At 46.6% G+C, this 25679-nt stretch overlaps 1 protein-coding gene across 1 annotated transcript; it reads left to right on the top strand.

Moving 5' to 3' along the window:
- The first annotated feature begins 4269 nt into the window (after positions 1-4269).
- On the top strand, positions 4270-25679 carry Rapsn (receptor associated protein of the synapse). The gene is made up of 8 exons (XM_048428420.3): positions 4270-5102; positions 5620-5958; positions 21508-21666; positions 22819-22917; positions 22992-23114; positions 23483-23536; positions 24803-25002; positions 25396-25679. Exons 1-8 carry the CDS (start codon positions 4911-4913, stop codon positions 25466-25468), a joined length of 1239 nt encoding a protein of 412 aa, XP_048284377.1. The 5' UTR covers positions 4270-4910; the 3' UTR covers positions 25469-25679.

Here is a 25679-nt window from a genome sequence, read left to right as displayed (position 1 = left end):
TGCCTGCACATATGTACATATGCCTATACATAAACACACACACACACCATATGTATGCCTGGTTCCCACAGATATCGGAAGAGGTAGTCAGATCACATGGATGGTTGTGAGCTCCTGTGTGGATGCTGGGAATGGCATGAGGTCCTCTGTAAGAACTAGTATTCTTAGAGGTTGAGGCATATCTCTGGCCTTTGTAAGTCATTTACTGAGTGTGTAGATGAGTTTGTGCATGGGAGAGACACATCCATGTATATGTGTGTCAGAGGACAACATTGAAGAGTATTCTCTCCTTCCATGTGGGTCCCAATAATCAAATTCAGCAGGTTTGGCAGCAAACTACTTGGCCTTTTGTTTGTTTGTTTTGATGCAGGATATCACCATGTAGCCCCTAACTGGCCTAGAACTCATAGAGATCTACCTCCCTCTGTCTCCTGTCTGCTGAGACTAAAGGCAAGTACCCCCCACACCTGGCTTTCTTTTTTCCTCTCCTTTCCCCTCCCCTTCCCCCTCCCCTCTCCCCTCTCTTCCCCTCCCCTCTCCTCTCTCCTTTCCTTTCCTTCCCTTCCCTCCCCTCCCCTCCCCTCCCCTCCCCTCCTCTCTCCTCTCTCCTTTCCTTCCCTTCCCTACCCTTCCCTTCCCTTCCCTACCCTTCCCTTCCCTTCCCTTCCCTTCCCTTCCCTTTCTCTTTGTATCCTCGCATGAGACCAGGCTTACAAGCCTCTCCCTCCCTAGATTAACGGTATGTGTCACCCCGCACCCGACTTTTTTTTTTTTTAACATTATTTTATGTGTATTGGTGTGAGGGTGTCAGGTCCCCTGGAACTGGAGTTGCAGACAGTTTTAGGTTGCCATTGTGGGTGCTGGGAATTGAACCTGGGTCCTCTGAAAGAGCTGCTCAGCTATTTCTCCAACCCCTACTATTTGTTTTAATTTTGTTTTGAAGGCAAGATTTCCTAGTTGGGGAGTGGTGGCACACACCTTTAATCCCAGCAGATGCGTGCAGATCTGATTTTGAGGTCAGTCTGGTCTATAAAGTGAGTTCCAGTATTGTCTATTGTACTATTGCTGTGAAGAGTCCATAACCAAGACAATTTACAAAAGGAATCATTTAATTGAGGTTTTGCTTAGTGAGTCTATGACCATCATGGTGAGAAGGGTGGCAAGCAGGCAGGCAGCTCACAACTGCCTATAATCCAGCCCCAGGGCATTCATAACTTTCAATTTCCACAGGTACCTGCATTCATGGGCACATACTCCTCCCACATACACATAATAAAAATAGTACATATATAATTACATATATAAACACTAACATCTATCTTTCTGGAAAAGCTAGTGCCTAAAAGCCATGACTGAGCTGGTACATGCTGGAGCATCATAAGTGGGCAAACCCAAGGAGACTCAGTTTCAGAAGCTAGAAATTTGAGAGGTTCAAAATTGGTCTAAGCCGGCCAGGGTGGCACACGCCTTTAACCCCAGCACTCAGGCGTCAGAGGCAGGCAGATCTCTCTGAGTTTGAGGCCAGCCTGATCTACAAGAGCTAGTTCCAGGACAGGATTCAAAGCTACAGAGAAACCCTGTCTCCAAAAACAAAACAAAAATTTAGCCTGAGGTCATTTGTTTTGTCTTTTGAGATAATTTCTTAAAGCCTGGGTTGGCCTTGAAATCCTTTACACCTAAGGATGACCTTGAACTGATCCTACTTTCTTCCCCTCCAAGCTATGAATTACAACTGCACCACACACCAGGATTCACTTGGTCTTGTCTTTAAGTCGTCCTGATCTGTTATCGTAGTAGGGAGTAAGGCCCACTCCGGTATTGTGTAACTATTTCCTCCAAATTGAAACATCCTCTGGAAGGGAGGAGAGACTCAGGAAGCCAAGGAAACTGCAAAGTTAGGCTGGTGGCTCAGGCCTTTAATCCCAACAGAGGAGGCACATCTCTGAGTTCAAGGACAGCCTGGTCTACAAAGCAAGTTTCAGGCCAACCAGTTAAGCAGAGAAACTCTGTCTCAAAAGACAAAACAGGACTGGAGAGATGGTTCAGCACTTAAAAGCACTAGCTGTTTTTCCAGAGGTCCTGAGTTCAGTTCTCACCAATCACATTGTGGCTCACAGCCACCCATAATGAGATCTGGTACCCTCTTCTGGCATGCAGGCATACATGTAAACGGAACAATGTATATATAATATAATAAGTAAATCTAAAAAATTAAACACACGGGCTGGAGAGATGGCTTAGCGGTTAAGAGCATTGCCTGTTCCTCCAAAGGTCCTGAGTTCAATTACCAGCAACCACATGGTGGCTCACAACCATCTGTAATGAGGTCTGGTGCTCTCTTCTGGCCCGCAGGCATATACACAGAATATTATTGTATATATAATAAAAATTTTAAAAACACACCAAAAGACAACCTGCAAAATTATATAACCTGTGAACAAGCACTTGGAGTAAGGGTACTTGGTGGAACAGACTGTAAACTGTGGGGAGATTCCAGGGATGTAGGATTCCTCACCTATGCTGGGTGCGCTTTCCAGTGATAAAGCTGCCATCTAGCCCTAGAAGAAAACACAACCACTATCCCTTCTTGAAGACTACTCAACGATGCTACAGGAACTCATCGCAAAGCTTCAGCTCTAGGTGTGCCACCCAAACATAGGAATCATCTAATAAGTAGTTGGGAAGGGAGACCCCCCCCCTCAGTGGGGTTGCTTGTGAGCTGTTCAAGTAATCCAGTGATGCAGTTTCTGGGAGTCATCCCTGTATTGAGGGGGTGTTCTGGGAGTCATCCCTGTATTGAGGGGGTGTTCTGGGAGTCATCCCTGTATTGGGGGGTGTTCTGGCATTCTGTTCTATGGGTGGCTTGCTGGCATCTCCCCATCTGCCTTCTTTCTCTATTTCTGCTTGGATTTCCTGCCTAGCTATATTCTATTCTACGATAGGCCAGAGCAGGTTCTTTATTAACTAATGGGAGGAGTGCATATTCACAGTGTACAGAAGGACATCCCACATCAAGTATTTTCACATTCAACTGCGTTCTGAGGAACTGGGGGTGATTCTAGGAAAGGAGATAAATCATCCATTCATCCAGGAGGAATGACGGGAACTGCTAGTGGGTACACACTTTCTGGAAGTGGTGGCAGTCGATGCACAACTTTGAGAATATAAAATCCACTGAATTATCTACTCCAACAGAATGAACTTTGCACTGGGGTCAGAACTGACTTGGAGGAGCATGAATGAGTTGAGCTATTGGGTCTGGCAGGGATTTCAATTGCTCTTAAGTGCACAAGGTATAGTGAATCTCGTATTTAAAATATATAAGACCCCACAGTGGCATTAAAGTTCACAGAGGTGCTGTCAAACCAGCGTTGGGATTAGAATTGGGGCGCTTAAGATTTTCCTCCTTCAGTATGTGTGCACGTGCACATGTATATACATACATATGGAGGCCAGAGAACAGCTTGTGGGAGTCGGTTCTGTCCTAGCACGTGGATCCCAGGGATGGAACTCAGGTTGTTATGTTTGGCAGCAAATACTATTGAACCTTTTTAAACCTTCAAGGACCAAGCTGTGTAGTATCATCTTTTCTCTCTAACATAGTGTTTCGTTCACTCTAGAGACTGTTCTGAGTCCTTGAGTTCTGTGACAGTCTGTAAACTCGGTGCTGTTAACCTTTCTTCTCCGGGCCTAGTAATTTGCCCAAATTCTCTGCTCACACAGCTAATAAAGAAATGCAGCGATCAGAGCCAGGCTGGCAGCCATTGTGCTGTGCTCTGCTGTGTGTGAGGCCTCTGTGAAAGTTTAACCATCTCACCTTGTAGAGGAGGAAACAGGCCTATGGTGAGGTGTCAGGAACAGTGTAAGCATATGCCCAGGTAAGTGTCTAAGTGATGAGTAAATTGCAAGAATAAAATGGGTTGGGGTTATTAGGAAGGAAAGTAGAGGTGAAGCCAGATGTGGTAGCTCACTCTTTTAATCCCAGCACTCGGGAGACAGGCAGGCAGATCTCTGTGAGTTCTAGGACAGCCAGGGCTACACAGAGAAGCCCTGTCAAAAAACAAAATGTTCCATTAGCTGTGCGAGGTGTCTCATGCCTTTAGTACCAGCACTCCAGAGACAGACGGGTGCAGCTCTGAGTTCAAGCCTAGCCTGACCTACAGAGTTCCAGGAAAGCCAGGGCTACACAGAGGAACCCTATATCAAAAAACAAAAAAGGAAGACAGTCACTGGGTGGTTGTAGTACTTATCTTTACTCCTAGCACTCAGGAGGCAGAGGCAGGTGAATCTCTCTGAGTTCCAGGACAACCAGAGCTACACAGAGAAATCCTGTCTTAAAAACAAACAAATGAGAAAGAAAAAGGAAAGCAGAGGTGAGAGGGAAGCAGAATAAGTAGGCTGGGCACTCACCCCATCTCTCTGAAGTCTCTGTGCCCAGCGTCCTGCCTGCTTCTTTTCTGTTGTCAGAACCCCTGTCCAGAGACTTGCTCACATTCCAGCAGACAGCCTTTGGCAAGACTTCCGGAAAGCCTAACCTGCCAGGGTCATTGAGGCCGGTGTCAAAAGTGTCAGTGGGGGTACCCAGACAGGTTCCCAGGTGGCAGAATGCCTGTGTTTGTGGAGGAGCCACTTCTCAGCTTTGGGTGGGTGCAGCAGAAACCCTCGTGACCTTGCAGCTGACATTCCTCAGAAACCACATGGTCCCAACTGGCAGGGACAGCTGCAGACAGTCTAAACCAGCCTTGTTCCCAGGGTGGCAACCGTTATCCATCCAGGCCCTACTCAGCTCCTGGTGTTGCTTTTCCCTCCCAGAGGGCAGTGGGCAGCCGATACTTTGGATCCAGCACCATGAGGGTCTAGAAGCAGCTAGCCAACCACGGTCTTTCCCTGAGTGACCAGGCTGTGGGAAGATGGGGCAGGACCAGACAAAGCAACAGATCGAAAAAGGACTACAGCTGTACCAGTCCAACCAGACAGAGAAGGCACTGCAGGTGTGGATGAAGGTGCTGGAGAAAGGCTCCGACCTCGTGGGCCGCTTCCGGGTGCTAGGATGCCTGGTCACAGCTCATTCAGAGATGGGCCGCTACAAAGAGATGCTGAAGGTAGATGTACCCTCATAGGGTGCCCTGGGAGGGCCTGGGTGCTGTGAAAGGGGTGGGAACAGGGCTAGGTGGCTCCTAACTCCCAGGCTCCCTTGTAACTTCCTGAGACTCCTCTATCTCACAGGCTAATAATTTTCAGAATTCATGGAAGACTCTGAGGCTTAGATAGCTGGGTGTCTTAAGATTCAGACCTGTGGCCTTCAGCTCTCGTATCTGAGCCTCTGAGCCTGAGGTTTGCCAGAGTCCAGGGATCTCAAGACCAGACTTCCAAACCAAGCTTTTAGTCTGGTACTTGCTGACTGATCAGCAGTAGACTCCAGATCTGAGACTGGGGATGAAAGGGTGGTGTCTACAGGGTCTGAGCTGCGGCTCTAGCCTGGAAGGAGGATGTGAGGTGATAGAAGCTCTGAGTTGGAACTTTGGGGTCTGCTGCTCTGGCTGAGAGGTTGGGCTAGGTGTGGAGGTGGTACAGGCTGGGCCTTGGCTAAGTGTTGTCTGCCTACTCCCCTGGGGTCAGTTTGCTGTGGTCCAGATTGACACTGCACGGGAGCTCGAGGATGCCGACTTCCTGCTTGAAAGCTACCTGAACCTGGCACGCAGCAATGAGAAACTGTGTGAGTTCCACAAAACCATCTCCTACTGCAAGACCTGCCTTGGCCTGCCTGGCACCAGGGCTGGTGCTCAGCTTGGGGGCCAGGTCAGCCTGAGCATGGGCAATGCTTTCCTGGGCCTCAGCCTCTTCCAGAAGGCCCTAGAGAATTTTGAGAAGGCCCTGCGCTATGCCCACAACAATGATGACACCATGCTGGAGTGCCGCGTCTGCTGCAGCCTGGGCAACTTCTACGCCCAGGTCAAGGTGGGCCTGGGCCTTGACAGGGTGTGGGGTGGGCACAATGGGGGTCTGGGGCTCCCTGAGAGCCTTTGGGGGTGGCGGTTCTCACTGTTTATGATAACTATTCCCTGATTACCTTTGAGCATAAGTTCTTTTGAGACAGTACCATCAGCCTTAGCCAATCAGAGAATAGAACTGTCTGACTCGCCCATCCTGCAAATGGTCCTGCAGATGGCATAAGGTGGCTGTTAACCTACCTGTGGTCTTGTCAGCTGTGGATTCATTTAGATGGACGGAGTGCTCTTTGACACCAGTGATGTGGTTGCTCAGAGAGCATTTCTGCTGCACATACAGGCCCACAAACTCACTGACATGGTTTGTAGAGGCTTCACCTGCCTGCTCCAAGTCCAGCACAAGCCCTAGAGCCTTGTAGGAACTACTCACTTTGCTGGCTACTACCCTCAGCCCTCTTTTTAGATAGGGTGTGGTGAACGCCATGGAAGGTGGAGCCATTCAGATGTCCGTCTCTCAGGTGACCTGTGTGAGAACAGCCATGGGCTGTGCTTTCTGTGTGGACTTGAGCAAGTCCCCCTCTTCCCTGAGCCCTAAGGGGTCTGGCTGTAAATGAGGAAGAACAGGACTCACAGAAGGGACATAAAGATTTATTTATCTGGGGCTGGAGAGATGACTCAGTGGTTAAGAGCACTGGCTGCTCTTTCAGAGTACCTGGGTTCAGTTCCCATCACCCACATGGTGGCTCACAATTGTCTAACTCCAGTTCCAGGGAATCTGGCACCCTCACACAGATACACATGCAAGCAAATCTCCAATGAACATAAAGTAAAAATAAATACATCTTTTAAAAACATGCTAATATTTTTACAAAGATTTATCTAATATGTAATGAGGGGGGTTGGAGAGATGGATCAGCACTTCTTGAAGAGTATCCAGATTTGGTTCCCAGCACTGACATGGTGGCTTATAACTGCTGTTAACTACAGTTCCATGCCTCTCCTGACCTCTGCAGATAGCTACATACACCTCTTGTACGTACATACACTCAGGCACACACAATACACTTCTATCAAATAAATACTTTAAGAAATATTTACCAAGCCAGGCAGTGGTGGCACACACCATTAATCCCAGCACTTGGGAGGCAGAGGTAGGTGGATCTCTGAGTTTCAGGACTAAGCAGAGAAATCCTGTCTCAAAATAAACAAAAGAAAAAAATTTACTGAGGCTCCACTACATCCTAGGAGCCATTGGAGTGCGTGTTTATGGCAACACAGATAATGCAGGGTCTCTTACAAAGCCCCAATCTATCTGGATGAGAAGGGCAGTTGACCCAATCAGGAAGGTGGTTGAGCATCATGTGAAGAAAGGCGAGCAATTCCAGGATGTGGGGTGTGCTAGGATGATGTGGGGTGTGCTGCCATTGTTAAGAGAGTGGTCAGAAAGTCACGGTGGCTGATGGCAGAAGAGAGGGTTGAGCCATGCAGAAATCTCAGGAGTGAGCATCAGGCCAAGCTCCACCCAAAGAAAGGGAGCCACAGAGTGCCAGAGCTGTGTGAGGAAGTGGGAAATCTTGCAGAAAGGTGGGTGTGAGCACTTCTAATCGCCAGGATTTTAGAGGGTGAGAGTCTCCTGAAGCCCAGTGCAACACCCAGCTGTGGGGATTTTTTTTAAGATTGATTTTTCTTTTATATGTCTGGGTGTTTTGCCTGAGTACAAAGTGTGACACCAGAAGATAGCACTGGATCCCCTGTAACTGGAGCTACAGATGGTTGTGAGCTGCCATGTGGTTGCTGGAAATCAAAACCAGGTCCTCTGCTCTTAACCACTGAACCATTTCTCTGGCCCCAAGCTTTGGTGGAATTTTAACTCCTGGCACATGATACTCTGTCCCCCCGAAAAGGAAAATAAAGTAAGAAAATATAACGATACAATGAATTCCCATATACCCACCACTCAGATTTATTCATATTTCACTACCTTTGGTTTACACATTTACTGTCATATTAGAAAATTGTTGGCATCAGACTGGGGATGTTCACAAAGTTCAATTCCCCCAGCACTGCATACACTGAGTGTGATAGCACACAACTGAGCCCAGCACTGAGGGGGCAGACCAGGCTGGCCTCACAATCACAGATATGCCTACCTCTGCTGGGATTAAAGGTGTGTGCCACCACCATGCAGCCTTTAAATTTTATTTTATGTGCATTGGTGTAAGGGTATCAGATCTCTTGGAACTGGAGTTACAGACAATTGTGAATTGCCATGTAAGTGCTGGGAATTGGACCCAGATCCTCTGTAAGAGTAGCCAGTGCTCTTAATCAATGAACTGTCTGTTTCTCCAGACGTTTGAAGGTCATTTTTAACTGACAATGAGTTTGGATATCTCTTAGGGTACATAAGTTCTGTGGGAGGCAAGGATAGAGGGAGGGAGGGAGAGAGAGAAAAAATTGATGGCATCTCACTATTTTTATTTTACTGTATTTTTAAACTTAGTTTATTTCCTCTGTAAGAGTGTTTGCCTGCATGTATGTGCACTACATGTGTGTCTGGTGCCCTAGGAGGTCAGAGAGGATATTCCCTGGAACTGGAGTTACAGATGGTTGTGGGAGCCGGTCCTTGGCAAAAACAGCAGGTCTTCTGAACCACAGAGCCGTCTCTTCTGCCCAGCCAACATTTCTTATTTGACCCTGAAATAGTTCTGTATGAAGTATTACAGCTCGTATGCTAAGGTATCCTGGCACCTGGGAGCCAAGGAATACTACAAAGTCACCCTGCACAATAAACATCATATAAGGGACTTACTGGGGGGGGATAAAACAGGAGGGTGACTGCTTTTGCTCATGTGAGGAACAGCAGGGAACTGAACAGAAGGCAGGGTTTATATAGAGTTTCTTGGGGAGGGGTGGAACTTTTCAGGGTGAAGCTATCCAGGGTAGGGATTGGTGGGATTTCATGTCCAGAGATTGAGCTTTTTACTCAGTAGGGTGGGAACAGGGTCCAGTTGTTAGGGCAGTTAGAGTGTTCTGTGGATTGAACCTGGCAGTTGGAGGTCCTTGGAAGGAGCCTTGCCACTTGTATGCCTCAAGAGGCTTACATCTTTCCCCACCCTCTTTTTGGTTTGTATTACGAGGGCCAGCTTGTTGGGGTATCTGTCCTGCCCAGTACCCTACAGCCTGCAAGCCCCAAAGAAAATCAATCACACAGAGATCTCTATAAGTTATAAAGCTGATTGGCCCATTTGGTCAGGCTACTTATTAGTTCTTATGACTTATCTTAACCCATTATTCTGATCTATGTTAGCCACACGGGCTCAGTACCTTTCTCAGTGTGACAGCTTACATGTTGCCTCTTCGGTGGTCTGCGCAGGAGTGGCTGAGGGAGCTTCTGCTTCCAGAATACTCCCAGTCTCTTTGCTCCACCCCTACTTCCTGTCTGGCTTTCCTGCCTATACTGCCTGCCTGGCCAATCAGCGTTTTATTAAAATATGATTGACAGGATACAGACAATTCTCCCACATCATTGGTTTATTATTGATAAGCAATCAGGTTACTAGAAAGGAGGTGATGTTATCATTAAACTACTTTATTTTGAATTGGGGCATCGGTGTACTTTGTGTAAACACTGTCAGGGTATAATTGGGACTCACTGACCTCTTCCTCTAGCCAGGGACCAGTAATCCTGTAATAGCAACTGATTAACAGTCTGGTTAGAGATCTTTTGAACCTGTTGAAGAAATCTAATCAAGAAGTTTTTAAGGCTAGGTGCAATCAGTAGGACTGAGAAAAGCAGAAGAATGGGGTAAGAAGGTGTTTCTCTTGCTGGGAAGACAACATGAACACAGCAACTCTTATAAGGAAAACATTTAACTGGGGTGGCTTGCCTACAGTTTCAGAGGTTCAGTTCATTATCATCATGGAGAGGGGCATGGCAGCATGTAGGCAGATGCGCTGGAGAAGTAGCTGAGAGCCCTACGTCTTTCAGGCAACAAGAAGTCGACCGAAGTATTGGGCAGTATCCTGAGCATAGGAAATCTCAAAGATCACCCCTACAGTGACACACTTCCTTCAACAAGGTTATATACCACTTCAGCAAAGCCACACCTTCTAATAGTGCCCCTCTGAGATTATAGGGGTCAATTACATTCAAACTACCACAGAAGGGTAGACTCCCACTCCATATTGGACAGTCAGTGAGTCCAGAGGCATCGAGCTGTTTGTTACATTTTTGGAGAGCCATCTGTCGTCACATCTTATCATTTACAAACTTAACTGGTAAATATAGCCCTTCCTCAGCAGAAGACAAAGACCACTGTAGTGATGAAGCAAGTAGGCCTGCTTTTTGTCTCGCCCAGCTCCTGCACAGCTAGCTTTACATCCGAAATAATTGCATGGAAACTGTATTCATAAATGGCCTATTAGCTCTAGCCTCTTACTGGCTAACTCTCACATCTTAATTAACCCATTTCTATTAATGTGTGTAGCACCACAAGGTGGTGGCTTACCGGGAAGATTCTAACCTATGTCCATCTTGGGCTGGAGCTTCATGGTGTTTGCCTGACTTCCCTTCTTCCCAGCATTCTGTTCAGTCTACTCCACCTATCTAAATTCTGCCCTATCAAAAAGCCAAGGCAGTTTCTTTATTAACCAATGAAAGTAACACATAGACAGATGACCCTCCTACATCATTTCCCCTTTTTCTGTTTAAACAAAAAAGGAAAGGCTTTAACTTTAACATAGTAAAATTACATATAACAAAACAGTTATAAAACAAGAATTGCAGTTACAATATTTATATCTATTTTATCTTTTATCATAACAATGGAAAATTATAACTATCCATTTTTCAACTCCATCAAAGACTTCAGAAGAATATAATATTATCTAAGCAAACAAGAAATAAGCAACTTCCAAACTCTAGAAATGACAGAGACATCTCACTGCCTGGACAGTCACCCAAAGTTCCTCTGTACCATTGGGCCATCCATCTTTAGCCTTCAGGACAAATCTTTCCAGCAGATTTTTCCATGAAGCAGGAAATTTCAAAGGCAGTTCAGTCACTATCTGCTGTGTCCTGCAGAATGTTTCGCAGACTCTTTAATGAATCAGGAACCCCAAAAGACCATCTCACCTTTAGGCAAGTTCAGCAGTCCTCTCTCTGTGGGGTTCTTTGTGTCCAGTTTATGCAACAGTCCAGGCAAGAGCAGTTTCTTGCCCAAATGGCTATCAAACTCCATAAGGAGCCTCTTTGATGCCCATCTTCCTCTTGAAGTAGCTGGGGCTGCCAGGAGCAGACGTGTCTCATTGTCATAAAAAGCCCTAAGTTATTAAAACATTTAAAATGCCATGTTCTGTAGTCTTTGAAAGATATGAAGAATGCCTATCTTAAATATATCTATGCACATCTAGGAAATCCAACTGACATGACTACAAGCTTGACTATTACTGACGATTATCCATTAACAACCTATATTTCCTAATTATACATTCCATTTTTAAATGAACTACACAGTCACAATACCTTAATAAAGATCAGAAATACATATACATATAACAAAATTGACCTTAAATTTATATCAATAGAGTAAAATTTATACTGATGTAAATTATTCATATCTATATCATATCCCCCTTTAAATGTAAAAGAACATTTATAAACAATATCTGGGAATATGGGCGTAGTTATTTCTCTCCAAACTTCTTCCTACTGTATAGGGGCGCTGTTAATCAGGTCTTTTATGGTGTATCCTGTATGCCAGGTTCATCACAGTCAGCAGTTGAGCAAAGTAATTTTTTGAGGGTGTTCACAGCAACCTTTCAGGAGGACGGGGTCTATCATACCATATTGGGATAGAAGCAATCTACAGGGTCTCATCCTCTGTGAAAACAAAAGAAGAACTTTTCCAAAGCATCATAACCTTAGATCCTAATTTTGAAGTCAAGGTATTTTTCAAAATATCTATCTTGGATTAGTTCAGCAGCATTTATAAACAAATATCTTTTAGCAGCTGTTACTCCTTCCTCAGCATTCAAATAATTCAAAGAGAGCATAATAGCATACAGTATCAAGATTCTCTGTGTATTTTCCATCTTTTTGTGGCTTTATTTTAACCTCTATTTCTTTTATTTTTACTTTTACTTTTTGAGACAGGTTCTCTTATATCTTTGTCCTGGAATAACTCTGTAGACCAGGTTGTTCTTGAACTCACAGAGATCTCTGCCTCCCAAGTGCTGGGATTAAAGGTGTCTGCCACCACACCTTGAATTCACAGAGGTCAATCTACCTCTGCCCCTTGAAGTCTCAGAGGTCAGTTGGGATTAAAGGTGTGCACTACCACACCCAACTACTCTCTTTTTTTTTTGTACACTTTTAAGAACTTTAACTTTTAGCCTGCATATATTTTTAACACAATGTAAACCATTTATTGGTTTTCTTTGTCTTTGAATCTCTCTTTACTGTATATCTCTCTTTTTGTAACCACATGAGTCTTTAAGGAGAGGATTAAAGTCATGGCTTTGATGGCTGGATCCAGCCCATTCCTTAGCTTTTCAGCCTCCTGGCGGAGGTACCAGCTGTAGCCATTTTTATTGCCACAACTCAAAGTCCCTGCCAGCAAGCAAGCTGCAGCATTCTGCTCACAGACCACACTCAATCGGACTGCCTGCCTGAAAGAGTCAGAGATTGCCCTGGCAGGACGGCCCAGAAAGCTGGCATTTTAAAACGGCGCAGCTTTTTTCCTGCTATGGCTGATAACCGAAAAGCATGCATTTAGCTTTTCATCAACACCATTTAAGTGTTTCGTGGCAGGACCTCTTAAAAGAGCTTCAAGATTTTGTAGCTAAAGCTGAGTCAGGAAGCCTCTCTTAGATGAGAGTGCTTGCTTGCCTCTAGCAAGCAGAGGAGACCCGAGAAATTGCTGCTACCAAGAAACCAAGCGCAGTGCTGTCCTTTTGTTCTAGAATTACTTCCCAAGCTGTCTCAGGCTTTATGTGGATACAGTTGTCCACATGTTGGCACCATCTGTAGTGATGAGGCAAGTAGGCCTGCTTTTTGTCCCACCCGTCTCCCGTAACAGCTAGCTTACACCTGAAATAATTGCACGGAAACTGTAGTCATTGAAACACTGTCTGGCCCATTAGCTCTAGCCTCTTACTGGCTAACTCTCACACCTTAATTAACCCATTTCTATTCATGTGTGTAGCACCACGAGGTGGTCGCTTACTGGGAAGATTCTAACCTATGTCTATCTTGGGCTGGAGCTTCATGGTGTTTGCCTCACTTCCCTTCTTCCCAGCATTCTGTTCAGTCTACTCCACCTATCTAAATTCTGCCCTATCAAAAAGCCAAGGCAGTTTCTGTATTAACACACCAGGCCACCTCTCTCTGCTGTGACTAAGTCTAACCCTCACTGATTCTGTAGCACTCTGGTGGACAGTGAGTTCATTTGGCTCTGGAGGGTGAGGCTGGTCTGAGCCACCCACTGAGGATCCTGGATGAACTAAGAGGAAAACAGATAGTGAATAGCTGGGGAAGTAGTTAGTCCCACTGCTCCCATGGTGACACCCACGGTTGTACCCAAAGCTGTGGTAGGAATTGGCAAGAGTTCTTCACTAGGTACCACTGCTAGTTTTGGGAAAAGGAATACCAGGGAACAAGTAAGTCCCAGACCACCCTGAGCAGGTAGGCAGTGATATAAACTTGAGTGCTGCAGAGAATCGAGGCAGCGTAAATATTTGGGCATAGGGGCTAGGTGGTAGAACTAAGGGTTAAGGAATTGTTGCAGTCTACAGAATCCAGTGTACCACCCACAAAGGATACGTGAAAAGACGTGGGAGAGATAAGGGGTGGCTTTAGAGCAATTAGAGTGTCGGAGTGGGACATTGGACACACAGCCCACACTCTGCAAAACAGGCAAAGCATTATTCAGTAGCTGATATGCAGAGGTTAAGGTCTGAAACGAGATGGTGTGACCAACATTGTCTAAAAGGGGTGATGTTAGGGTGTAAAGGAGGCTTTGGACTGCTTCTACCATGTCTATACCTAGGGTTTGAGAGAATGGGATATGTGTCCTCTGTTTTGGTTTTTTGTTCGGTTTGGTTTTTTGAGACAGGATTTCACTGTTTAGCCCTGACTGTCCTGGAACTCGCTTTGTAGACAGACTGACCTCGAGGTCCACCTTCCTCTGTCTCGTGAGTGCTGGGACTAAAGGTGTGGAGCACCACTGCCTGGCCTTTTTTTGGGGGGGGTAACCTCTGTATTTGATTGTACCTGATTGAGTAGCTGTGATAAATGCTATAGTAAAGTTTACAAATAACCTTATCTCCCATCTGGGGTGCCATAGGTCATTAATTAGTATGTAAAAGATTGATCATTTTGCATAAAAGGTGGAATGTCTTCCTGCGTATGCATCATACATCCTACAGTACCAATAAGGGTACAGTACCAATAAGGATACTGTAGTCTCTGGGCAGTGTCGACAGTGAACTCTAGTGTGATCACAGAGAAAGCAGGCATAGTGGACAGGTGTCTGAGAAGTCAACTTAGGCACTATAAGGACAGGTATCTTCTTTTGGCAACCTGCTAGTGAGCAGACTTCAGGCCCCACAACACAAGTGATCTGGTTGAACTTTTAAGTATAGGTTTCCTAAACCTTTGAAACCTTTTTTTTTAATTCTTATTTTTTTTTAATGTATACAACATTCTGCTTCCATGTATGCCTGCAGGCCAGAAGAGGGTACCAGATCTCATTACAGATGGTTGTGAGCTACCATGTGGTTGCTGGGAATTGAACTCAGGTCCTCTAAAAGAACAATCAATGCTCTTAACCACTAAGCCATCTCTCCAGCCCAAACCTTTGAAATCTTAATATAACAATAGCATAGAGGGAGGAAGAAACATTTTTCATTACCTTAAACCACTTTCTTAGACCCTCAGAACTTTCGAAAGCTTTCTCCAGTAACCTCTGCTAGGCCGTCTTTAGGAAGACGTCTTCTTCTTCTTCTTCTTCTTCTTCTTCTTCTTCTTCTTCTTCTTCTTCTTCTTCTTCTTCTTCTTCTTCTTCTTCTTCTTCTTCCTCTTCCTCTTCCTCTTCCTCCTCCTCCTCCTCCTCCTCCTCCTCCTCTTTTTCTTCTTCTTCTTCTTTGGTTTTTCAAGACAGGATGTCTCTGTAGCTTTGGAGCCTGTCCAGGAACTAGCTGTTGTAGACCAGGCTGGCTCAAACTCACAGAGATCTGCCTGCCTCTGCCTTCCGAGTGCTTGGATTAAAGGCATGCACCACCACCGCCTGGTCCTGAAAATCTTTTATATTTCACCTTGCTCATATTCATATTGCCACACTCGGTTTTCCATGGTGGCAGCGTCTGCCACTGCACAAATGATCTGAAAATCTTTGTTTGTAGTTTTGTTTTGTTTTGTTTTGTTTTTTGCTTTTTTTTGAGACAGGATTTCTTTGTAGCTTTTGGGGCCATGTCCATCATTTAGGCCATGGAAATGCACTGAGGCCAAGCTGTTTGCAACAGAGCAAGGCTTCAACAACCCGAGCCCACGGAGGAAGAGAGGAAGGGTCACAAAGGACTCAACTAGACCAAGTTCCTAAGCTCCAAGCAGGAGCTGAGAGGCAAGACAGAAGCCCAGGAGGAAGCAGAGAAACTGAGAGACAAGGGGGCAAGGTCACAGAGGCCCAGAGGGCTTAAAGAAACTGTGAGATTTAGCAGGCAGATTACCTACGTGGAGGAGCAAGCTTCTTAGTAACTAGAGAGTTACTCACAGGGTGGGGCCCTGGAGGGTGTAGCAGGCTCCAGGAGACAGGACACTTACTGAATAAGGGAGGAGAGATGGATGGAGAGAGCAGGTGGAGGGTAGAAGTGGTTAAAGAAGTATGCTCTAGAATTTGGAATTAAATATGGTGTGTGGCAGAAGCCAGCAGAAGCAAATGATCAAAAACAGACATAATTAGGCACACCGTAAGGAGTCAAATCAACAACTTGAGTCAGTTTGAAATGTCAAAATGTGGGCATGGCTGAAGGGTAAGTGTAGCATCCTCTACCAGTGCTACCTGAAGAGACAGCACTCAGGAAGGGGGTAGTGCTTGGAGAGAAGCCCTTGTAGGAGATGATAGGAGATGGGGCGGTGGTGAAAAGAGAAGACAGTAGTGGGTGACCCGGAACTTAACCATTTTTATTCATGTATAAGAAGTTTGGCAGAGGCCGGAGCATACAGGCAAGGTGTCCATCCTTGAACAGTATGCTCTGTGTTTTGGTAAGTATGCAGTGGGCACAAAGGAAGTTCCCAGTTGGTGACCCAGGAACCTGAGGGCGTATTCCCCCTTTTCTGTAACCTAGAGAGAGAAGGGGGAGTTCAGTTCAGAAGACAGAGGGCCAGGGTCTGGAAGAGGGCCTGTTGCAGCCTACAAGATAGCTTGGTAAGGGCTTCAAGAAGGATCATGTGAGGGCCTGAGGACAGTCTCAGAGAGAAGGAAAAAAGGAATCCAAGAGTGTAAAAAGCTGGCCATCCTTAGGAAGGATAGAATTTTGTCCTTGGTGTTGGTTGGGGGACTATGTTCTTTATCTAGGGTAATGACCTTATGAGGTGGAGTAATAGCTAATCCTAGATAAGTAACCTGAGGGGTGGACAGCTGGACATAGAGAGTAAGAGCCTATATTCCTGGCTGGACAGAAAATTTAGTAAGGTAGAGGTGTCAACTGCATAGATGCACTGGTTATATATTGCATAGGCTTGGATTTAGGAAGAGACAGAATAAGTCAGAGGCTAGAGCCTGGCCAAATAGAGGTAGCATGTCCTGGAAGCCCTGGGGTAGGACAGTCCAGATATGTTGTGACTGGGAATTGGGAGATGTGGAAAAGAAGGCATTCTAGAGGTCCAGGACAGGGAGGTGTTGAGGGGATGGTGCAAAGGAGAGTGTAGGCATTGGGTGTCATGGGATGCAGAGGGACCACGGCTGAAATGGGGTTGAAGATCCTGAACCAAGTGGTAGTTCATTGTTTTGTTTTTGTTTTAACCTCAAGTATGGGGGGATTAAGCGGGGCACAGAAGGTTCTTTCTTAGAGGTCAGAAATAAGAAGTTTATGTCCCCTGAGGCTGTGGGGAGAGTGGGTATGGAGTTTGGGTGTTACATTTGATGGGGTTTGGTGAGGTTGGTAAAGCTGTCCCTCTTACTCTAACAGTAGAGGAACGAGGAGAGGTGGGTCCCTAAAAATCTATCAGGACTAAGTAGGTGACCCCAACATCCAGAAGGAGAGAGACAGATCGCCCTGATACTGTGATGTATACCTGAGACTCCCAGTCAGAGACGGCACTGGTCAGGCCAAGGGAACCAGGGACCCCTCAGTTGTCCACACCAGACTGAGGACGCCTGAAAGGTGATGTGGGCTTGCTGCCTCCAGGCCACAAGGGACATGGGGGCAGTCAACATCCCCAGTGCCCTTCTTGTTAGCACTTTGGACATGGTCTGGGCTGTTTACATGTTCAGACAGGCCCAGGCCCAGTGATCCTCCTGGCTGCATTTGAAACAGGGACCAGGAAGTTCTTTGGCTTTGGGAGGCTAGGAAACCTGGGCAGTGGCTATGGCCAGTCGAAAGGCCTTTAGTAGCATCAGGTATTTTTATTTTTGGGTTTTATTATCTCTCCCATGATACACCTTAAAGGCCATGGCCAAGACTTCTGCCTGTGGAGAAAGGGGTCCTTTCTCTAGATGTTGAAGTTTGACCCTGATATCAGGGAGACTCTGGGAGAAGGAGGCCCTAAAGAGTTATGTCCACCTAAATCTAGGGATCCAGATTGATGTACTGTAAGAGGATCTTTGTGAGTTGGTCTAGGAATTGAGTGGGGTTTTCATGTTTGTCCTGGGTGACCTCTTAGATTTTTTTCATATTTTAGAACTTAAGGGTGACCTTACGAAGACCAGCCAGGAGGCCAGTTACAAATTGATCCCTAACAAGGATGCCCCTGGGGGATTGTCATTCCATTCAGGGGCCTGGTCAGGGACCCTCAGCGCTGACTGGGTGGGCAATCTGTTGAAGAGAAAGGAAAGGGACTATGGGCTGAGACTGATAAGTGGGGGCTCGTTAGTGTGATTGAAAACAGCAGAGGAATCCTCTACGTTGGGCTTTAGAGCTAGGAGGAGTTGATTTTTTCCATATGGTCACTTTAATCAAGATGGGAGTGAGGCTACCTTGGTAAAATTCTATTTCTAGAAACCATATGGAAAAGCCAAGTGTTTTGTGCTTGTCATCTCAGTGCCTCGAAGGTGATCTGTGACGATCTGCCAGCTAGCCCAGACTACCTGAGACACTCAGGCCAGTGTGAGACTTGTTCCTAAAACAAAACAAACAAACAAAAGTCAAATGGGACCAAGAAACAACATCTGAGGCTGACCTTTGCCAGCACGCAAACACACACACACACACACACACCAAATATTGAAAAAAATAGTCTGCTGAAAAAAATCCAAAGTTAAAATCGTGGTGGTTGAGACCTTTAATCCTCTGTAAGTTAAGGGCCATCCTGATCTGTATAGTGAGTTTCAGGGAAGCCATACCTACAGAGAATGAGACCCTATTAAAAACAAAACAAAACAAAACAAAACAAGACGAAAAGTATGCCAGGCAGTAGTGACGCACACCTTTAATCCCAGCACTTGGGAAACAGAACCAGGTGGATCTCTGTGAGTTTGAGGCCAGTCTGGTCTACAGAGTGAGGACAACACAGAGAAACCCTGTCTTTAAAAAAGCAACTAAACAAAAAAAGTAAAAATTACAAAAAAAGAAAGAAAGGAAAAAGCTCTGGAGAACTGGAAAGATGACTTGGCACTGGTTGCCCTTTCCAAGACTGTGGGCTCGATTTCCAGCACCCACATGGCTGCTCACAACTTTGTAATTCCAGCTCCAGGGGTGTCCCACAGGCACTGTGTGCCTGTGGGCTAAGACATCCCTGCAGGCAAAACACAGCAGATAAAAAAAAATAATAAATCTCAAAGGAAAAAAGCTTATGGGGGTGGGAATGTGGCTCAGTTAGTAGAGTACTTGCCTAGTGTGCCCTGGTTTAGGTTCCCAGCAGCACACGCACCTATTAGCATGGTCCAGAGTGGCAGTGAGTAGGTTCTCTACCATGAGGGTTGGAGTTGCCCTTCTGTGCCAGCTTGTTGACCCATCCTGCAGCTCTTTGGGCTGTAGCACTCTCCCTAATGGCTCATTGTCCCTAGGTGCTGCCTGAGTCCACAGTCTCATGTGACTGCCCATGCAATGCTGACACCTGCCCCTTTTAGTCCCTCTTCATTGATTACTGGCAATTTCTTTTTTATTTTTATCTAACAGGGTCCTTTATTTCTCCCAGTGTTGGGGGGTGGAGCCTTCCAATATGGTGAACAAATCCCCAGCAAATCCACATCCCTCCATTGTTATTTTTTCATGTTTGAATTCTTTTTTTTCAATTTTGTGTATGGGGGTTGACTGTATGTGTTACAGTACATGGAGGTTTACCCCTGAGCTATCTTCCAGCCCTATTTGTATTTTTTTGTTGTTTTGAGACAGGCTATCTCTGTGTAGCTCTGGCTGTGTTGTAACTCACTCTGTAGACTCAGAGATCCTGCTTCTGCCTCCTGAGTGCTGGGATTAAGGGTGTGTGCTACCACTGCCTGGCTTATATTATTTTAACTTTGCCCAATGGAAGTCCCTCCAACCTTGACCCCATATCCTTCTGACAAGTGTTTTATTTACTCTGTTTATTTGATACAGTAAAGAGCCACAGGCTCATTCTGAACATCCTTTGGTCTAGGTGTTTCCTTAGATTCTTTTCGGTGGACAAAGGTGTGGGTCCCAGTGTGTTCACAGCTGCCCCACCGAGAAGCTGGAGTGCCTACAGCAGGGCTATTTCCACCTACAACCTAGTGTTTAGGAGTTCCTTCCCACTGATTGTAACTCTGTCTGTTGGACTCTAGTGTCCAAACACCGAGAAGGAGTCACCCCCAGAGACCATCTCACACACCACAGCCGATGCAAAAGCATGAGGATTTTATTAATTCTGTCATGACAGGGTCCCTCAGCATTTGGGAAGCCGAGAGACCTCGAATAGCTGGTACAGTCTACTTTTAAAGGAGAAGGGGGGTTGTTCATTGACCATTATGATTGGCTTATTCGAAAAGGGCTAATACCAATAATTGACTGGAGAGCTATTGTCAGATCAGATGAGGTAAGAGGTCATTTTGACCCCGTTTCCCAGGGGACTGAATCAAAACATACGTGTATGGGTAATTGTTCAGGAACTGAGTTAACATCGTAAAGGTTATCTTGCCCCAATTTCTGGAGAACATACGTGCATGTACAGCTGTTAGGTCCTTGGTTCCCAGGGGAGAAGGGGAAGCACTAAGGCATGGAGGCTGAGAGGGTTCAGAGTTGTCAGAAATGGCTTCAGAACTGTCTTAAAGTCTTACATGTCCTTCTTTATCGAGATAGAGATTTGGGGTCCAACTGTTTGCTTGATTGGTTGCTTAAAGACAGGGTTTCATGTATCCAGACTGACTTCACATTCCACATATAGCCAAAGCTGGCCTTGAACTCCTCCACTTTCTGGATGCTGAGTTTTCAAGTGAGCAATGTCACACTCAGCCTTGCCGTTAGGTTTTAAATGAAGTGAGAAATTTCAGAACATGTTTGTATGTAGTACGAATGATTAGATAGAGAGACTAATGATACAGACCTAGGGGTTTGGGCTTGGGATTGGTTCCCAGGACATGGATAGGGAGGGGCAAAGAAAGGGAACCAAGATATAGGGCAAAAGATGTGGCTATCCCAGCACTCAGGAGGGAGAGGTAGGCACATCTCTGTCTACAGATCGAGTTCCAGGACAGGCTCCAAAGCTACAAACTCTCCAAAAACCAAAAAGAAGAAGGAGTAGCTAAGAGTAGACACGGGCACTCCTGAGCTCCTGCCCTCATGAGGCGCAGGAGGCAAGAATATTGACTCTATATCGGGAGTGCTTTTGTGGGTTTGAGGAGGATACGTTTGAGAAGGATTTCATGGGTGTGCCACACCTGTGCTGATGCTGATGGAACCGTCCCAGCCTTCAGGAGCAGCTGCTCCTGGGAGCTCTGGTAAACTCCTTGTGTGGCTCTGCAGCCGAGAAGCCCATCTGGGGCTGGATGAGCGGGAAAGCCAGCTGTGTTCTTGCTTTTTCATTCAGTGAACAAATATTGATTGTGCATCAGCTAAGTCTAAGAACTGTTTTAAGCTCTTGGCATACAGCAGCAAACCTAAGAGGCCATACCTGTCCACTGGCTTCCCATTCTGCCTGGATCATGCTTTCACTGGAGGCCAAAATGAATGAATGAGCTGGCTGTGACCACGGTGGTGCATGTCTGTGATCCCAGTTCTCAGGAGGCATAGTCGGGAGAACTGCAAGTTTCTACTAGCTGGAACAACAGAAAAAACCAAAACCAAAAAAACCAGCTGGGGGTGGCTGTCAGAGAACCCATGTCTGGAGCCCTGGGTTTAAGGCAATGCCTACCACTCACTGTGCCCCTCCTGTTCTGTGTCCCTGCAGGACTATGAGAAAGCCCTGTTTTTTCCCTGCAAGGCTGCAGAGCTTGTCAACGACTATGGCAAAGGCTGGAGTCTCAAGTATCGGGCCATGAGTCAGTACCACATGGCTGTGGCCTACCGCCTGCTAGGCCACCTGGGCAGCGCCATGGAGTGTTGTGAGGTGGGGAAGCTGGGAAGCACTTAGGTTGGTGGGAGTGGGAGTGGATCTCAGGCTCAGGACACTGGGCCCCTATTTTCTAGAACAGCCCACACAAACCAACTCCTCTACCCTCCACCCTGCAACAAGGTTTGCCATTAGCCACTGAAGAGAATATTTCTATCACAAACCTTATTCCCTTCCAGTCCACCCTCAGGGCAAAGAGATTCCTTGTCCCCAGCAACTTCTGTGGACCACTTTGAAAAGTAAAATATAAGGGCTGGGGATGTAGCTCAGTTGGTAGAGTGCTCGCCTAATATGCACAAAGCCCTGGATTCAGCCAGGCGGTGGTGGCGCGTGCCTTTAATCTCAGCCCTCGGGAGGTGGTGGCACATGCCTTTAATCCCAGTGCTTGGGAGGCAGAGGCAGGTGGATTTTATGGAGTTTGACACCAGCAAGTTCCAGGACAGCCAGAAATACACACAGAGAAACCCTGTCTTTGAGAAACTAAAACAAGGGACTGAAGAGATGACTCATCAGGTAAGAACACTGGCTGCTCTTCCAGAGGTCCTGAGTTCAATTCCCAGCAACCACCTGGTGGCTCCCAACCATCTGTAATGGAATCTCATGCCCTCTTTTAGCATAAAGGTGTATATGCAGATAGAGTGCTTATATATAAAATGAATAAATCTTTAAAAATAAATAAATACATGTTTTTAAAAAAGAAAACCCAAAACAACAACAATAAAGCCCTTGGTTCAATCTATAGTCCTACATAAAACCTAGCTTGCTGGTGCATGCCTATAATCCAGTCCTAGCACTCTGAAAATGGAGAAGGATCAGAAGTTCAAGGCTTGACTGGGCTACATGAGACTCTGTCTTTTGAAAAAAGAAAAAAAACAAAAGAGATAGAAAAAGAGAAGGACAGTCTTGAAGTTCCCCCACTCAGACTCAAATTCCATTACTTCTTCCTCTGGTCCCAATAAAGGTACTTCTCTCTGAGTCTGTTTCATCAGCCAGAGATTACTGTGGTCTTAGTGGTACAGTGAAAGAGGCCTCACCAACTTCATCTGAGGATGTCGTGACCCTAGCTGTCCCTTCTGAGGGGCTCCTGGGTATGGGATACCCCGTATTATGATCCCCTCAGCTTGCCTGAATGACCAGCCTCCCTTGCAGGAGTCCATGAAGATTGCGCTGCAGCATGGCGACCGACCACTGCAAGCACTCTGCCTGCTCTGCTTTGCTGACATCCACCGGAGCCGTGGGGACCTGGAGGTGAGATCACCAGGATGAGGTGGGGGAACCTTGGGCCTGAATCACCTTAATTCCAACTCTGCCTGGCTTTTCAGACAGCCTTCCCCAGGTACGACTCAGCTATGAGCATCATGACTGAGATTGGAAATCGCCTGGGACAGGTACACGTGCTGCTGGGTGTGGCCAAGTGCTGGATGGCCAGGAAGGTGTTGGACAAGGTGAGGCCAGGCCCTTTCCTGTAGCTAAAACTCTCCCTGGTACTCCACATAGGCAATACCCGGGGTATGGTACTGGACTTGTGCCCTTTATTCTGTTCCCATGAAGTCCATGTCTTAGCCCAGGGACCCACAGCGTATAAAGGGCCAAAGCTGGCATTTGAAGCTGAGATTCTTAAATTCCCTTCCACTATCTCATAGCATCCCACGAGCAGTCATGTTCTGCCCATTATGTCTGCATAAACTAAGGTAATTTGCTCACACCGTCCTTCCTATCTTCCCCTTTCCCTCCCCAAGCCCACTTTCCTTTCCTTTGCGATGAGTCAAGGCAGTCAGACTGCCTACAGCTCTGGCCTCTGCTCACCTTCCAGGCTTTAGATGCCATTGAGAAAGCCCAGGACCTGGCTGAAGAGGTTGGAAATAAGGTCAGACATGATTATGTCTCCTGGGTCTGGGATCAAGAACCAAAGGAGGAAAATTAAGTGTGGCATCACACACCTCTAACCCCACCACTGGGTGGAGGAGACAGGATAATCGGAGTTCAAGGCTATCCTTGGCTATGTAGTGAGTTGAAAACTAGCTTGGGATCCGTGAGACGCTGCTGGAGCTCTGAGCTCCTCTGCCCTTCTGATGGCACTTGCAGCCATCCGGAACCCCTGGATCTCCAGCTTCCTCCCATAGAATATTTCTGGGGCTGGGCAGGCATTTCATAGCTTGGAGAAGCACTGAATCCCTAGAAGCCTCTTAACTTCATTAAAAAACCCCTAGCAGGCTAGAGATGGCTCAGCACACAGCAGCTCTCCACCCCTGTAACTTCAGTTCCATGGGCACATGGACAAGGGCTTGCCTATGGTACACATACATATGTGCAAGCAAAAATACTTGAACACATTTTTAAAAATCTTAAAAATAAAACCAAATTACCAACCCTAACAACATCCTCTACTCCTTAAGAGTTGGATACTTGTTATCAGGTGCTGTGTATCCTTATAGGTGTTGGCTGCAGCCTTCCCTGGGAGTGGTCTCATGCTATAGATGAGGCCCAAGGCCCCCAGCTACCAGCTGCTGTGTCTTAATACTAAAATTCATAGTATATATAGCTTCTTCAGTTGTCCCCATTGGATCCAGATCTTAAAGCCTTGGAGAAAGCTTAGTGTTTTCCTGTCTTCTAGAAAACGTACATCTCTTTCGGCTCTGATGCACAGCCCAACTAAGATGTTGAAGTATATTTGCTTTGGACTGGACCACAGCCACTCACATTTATCTGGGTATCACACTGACCAGAAGTGAATACTCAGTAACAATTGGAAGCAAATGAGTTATTGTAGAGGCAACACAGCAGCAGGTTTGGTCAATAAAGTCCTTCAGAAACATAGCATGGTGGGGCACCGCTGTTCCGGCATCTGGGAGGTGGAGGCAGAAGATCAGGAGCTCTAGGTTAGCCATGACTATATAGTGAGTTTGAGGCCAGCCTAGGCTATGTATGTGAAACCCTATCTCAAAACAAAAATATGGGTCTCACGTTCTCATCTCTGTTCTCACTTGCTTTCTGTCCAAAGGGAATCCAAGGCTCGGGGTGGGCAGGGTCTTTCTCCCAGGTCCCACAGCAAGGCAGGGTTGTGACAGGAGTAGCACCTTCCTAGCCCTGCCCTCTGTCTAGCCTCTCACAGAATCTGTTCCCACCGTCTTAGCTGAGCCAACTCAAGCTGCACTGCCTGAGTGAGGTCATCTACCGCAGCAAAGGGTTGCAGCGGGAGCTCCGTGCTCACGTCGTGAGCTTCCATGAGTGTGTGGAGGAGACCGAGCTCTACTGTGGCCTGTGTGGCGAGTCCATCGGGGAGAAGAACAGCCGGCTGCAGGCCCTGCCGTGCTCCCATATCTTCCATCTCAGGTGAGGCCTTCGTCCCGCTGGGTGGGGACGACCCCAAGATCACACTAGCGGTATTAAGGACAAACTACCGGGTGCCTTCCCCGGCCTTGGTGTGTTCTAAGAATGGCCCACTCACTGACTTCCCTCCAGCCTCATGAGGGGGCTGTTCTTAATATCATCCCAAGGGGAGTTCAGAGAGACCCCTTCCAGGACCCCTTGCCTCGGTGGCCGCAGATGCAAACTTTGCCCTAGCCTGGAAGCCTCTGGTGCAGGACAGACAGGAAGTGAGCAGGAGGCCCGGAGAGCCTTATCTGCCACTGAACAGTGGCCTGTGGACTGGAAGGGAGAAGACACAAGCCAGAGACTGGAGACAGTCTGGTCTGGGTGACTGGACAGAGCCCTCTGCCTCCGCAGGTGCCTGCAGACCAATGGCACTCGGAGTTGCCCCAACTGTCGCCGCTCCTCCATGAAGCCAGGTTTCGTGTGACTTCAGTGGCCATTTTGGGTTTTCACACCACTTCCCTTGGCCCTTTCTCTACCATCAAGCTGGAGGCCCTGGTGAAATCCTAGAGTAGCTACCAGGACCTCCTTTACCAATTTAAGACCTGGGGTCTGCCTGCTGCTTCTCTGGTCCTTGCTCCCCTTCCCTGATTCTTTCTACTTTGTACTTTATAGAAAAATAAACTGTTTGTACCTGG

The sequence above is a fragment of the Myodes glareolus genome, chromosome 10 (assembly GCF_982192425.1).
Source record: "Myodes glareolus chromosome 10, mMyoGla1.1, whole genome shotgun sequence".
Lineage (NCBI taxonomy): Eukaryota > Metazoa > Chordata > Mammalia > Rodentia > Cricetidae > Myodes > Myodes glareolus.
The sequence above is the reverse complement of the archived record's forward strand: the minus strand, read 5'-3'. Positions and strand labels throughout refer to the sequence as shown.

What these genes read in the sequence shown, in the direction of transcription:
- Rapsn (XM_048428420.3), top strand. Translation starts at nt 4,911, where the DNA reads ATGGGGCAGGACCAGACAAAGCAACAGATCGAAAAAGGACTACAGCTG. An exon ending in GCTACAAAGAGATGCTGAAG is followed by an intron (nt 5,103 to 5,619) that starts GTAGATGTACCC and finishes CCCTGGGGTCAG; the next exon opens with TTTGCTGTGGTCCAGATTGA. An exon ending in CTGAAGAGGTTGGAAATAAG is followed by an intron (nt 23,537 to 24,802) that starts GTCAGACATGAT and finishes CCACCGTCTTAG; the next exon opens with CTGAGCCAACTCAAGCTGCA.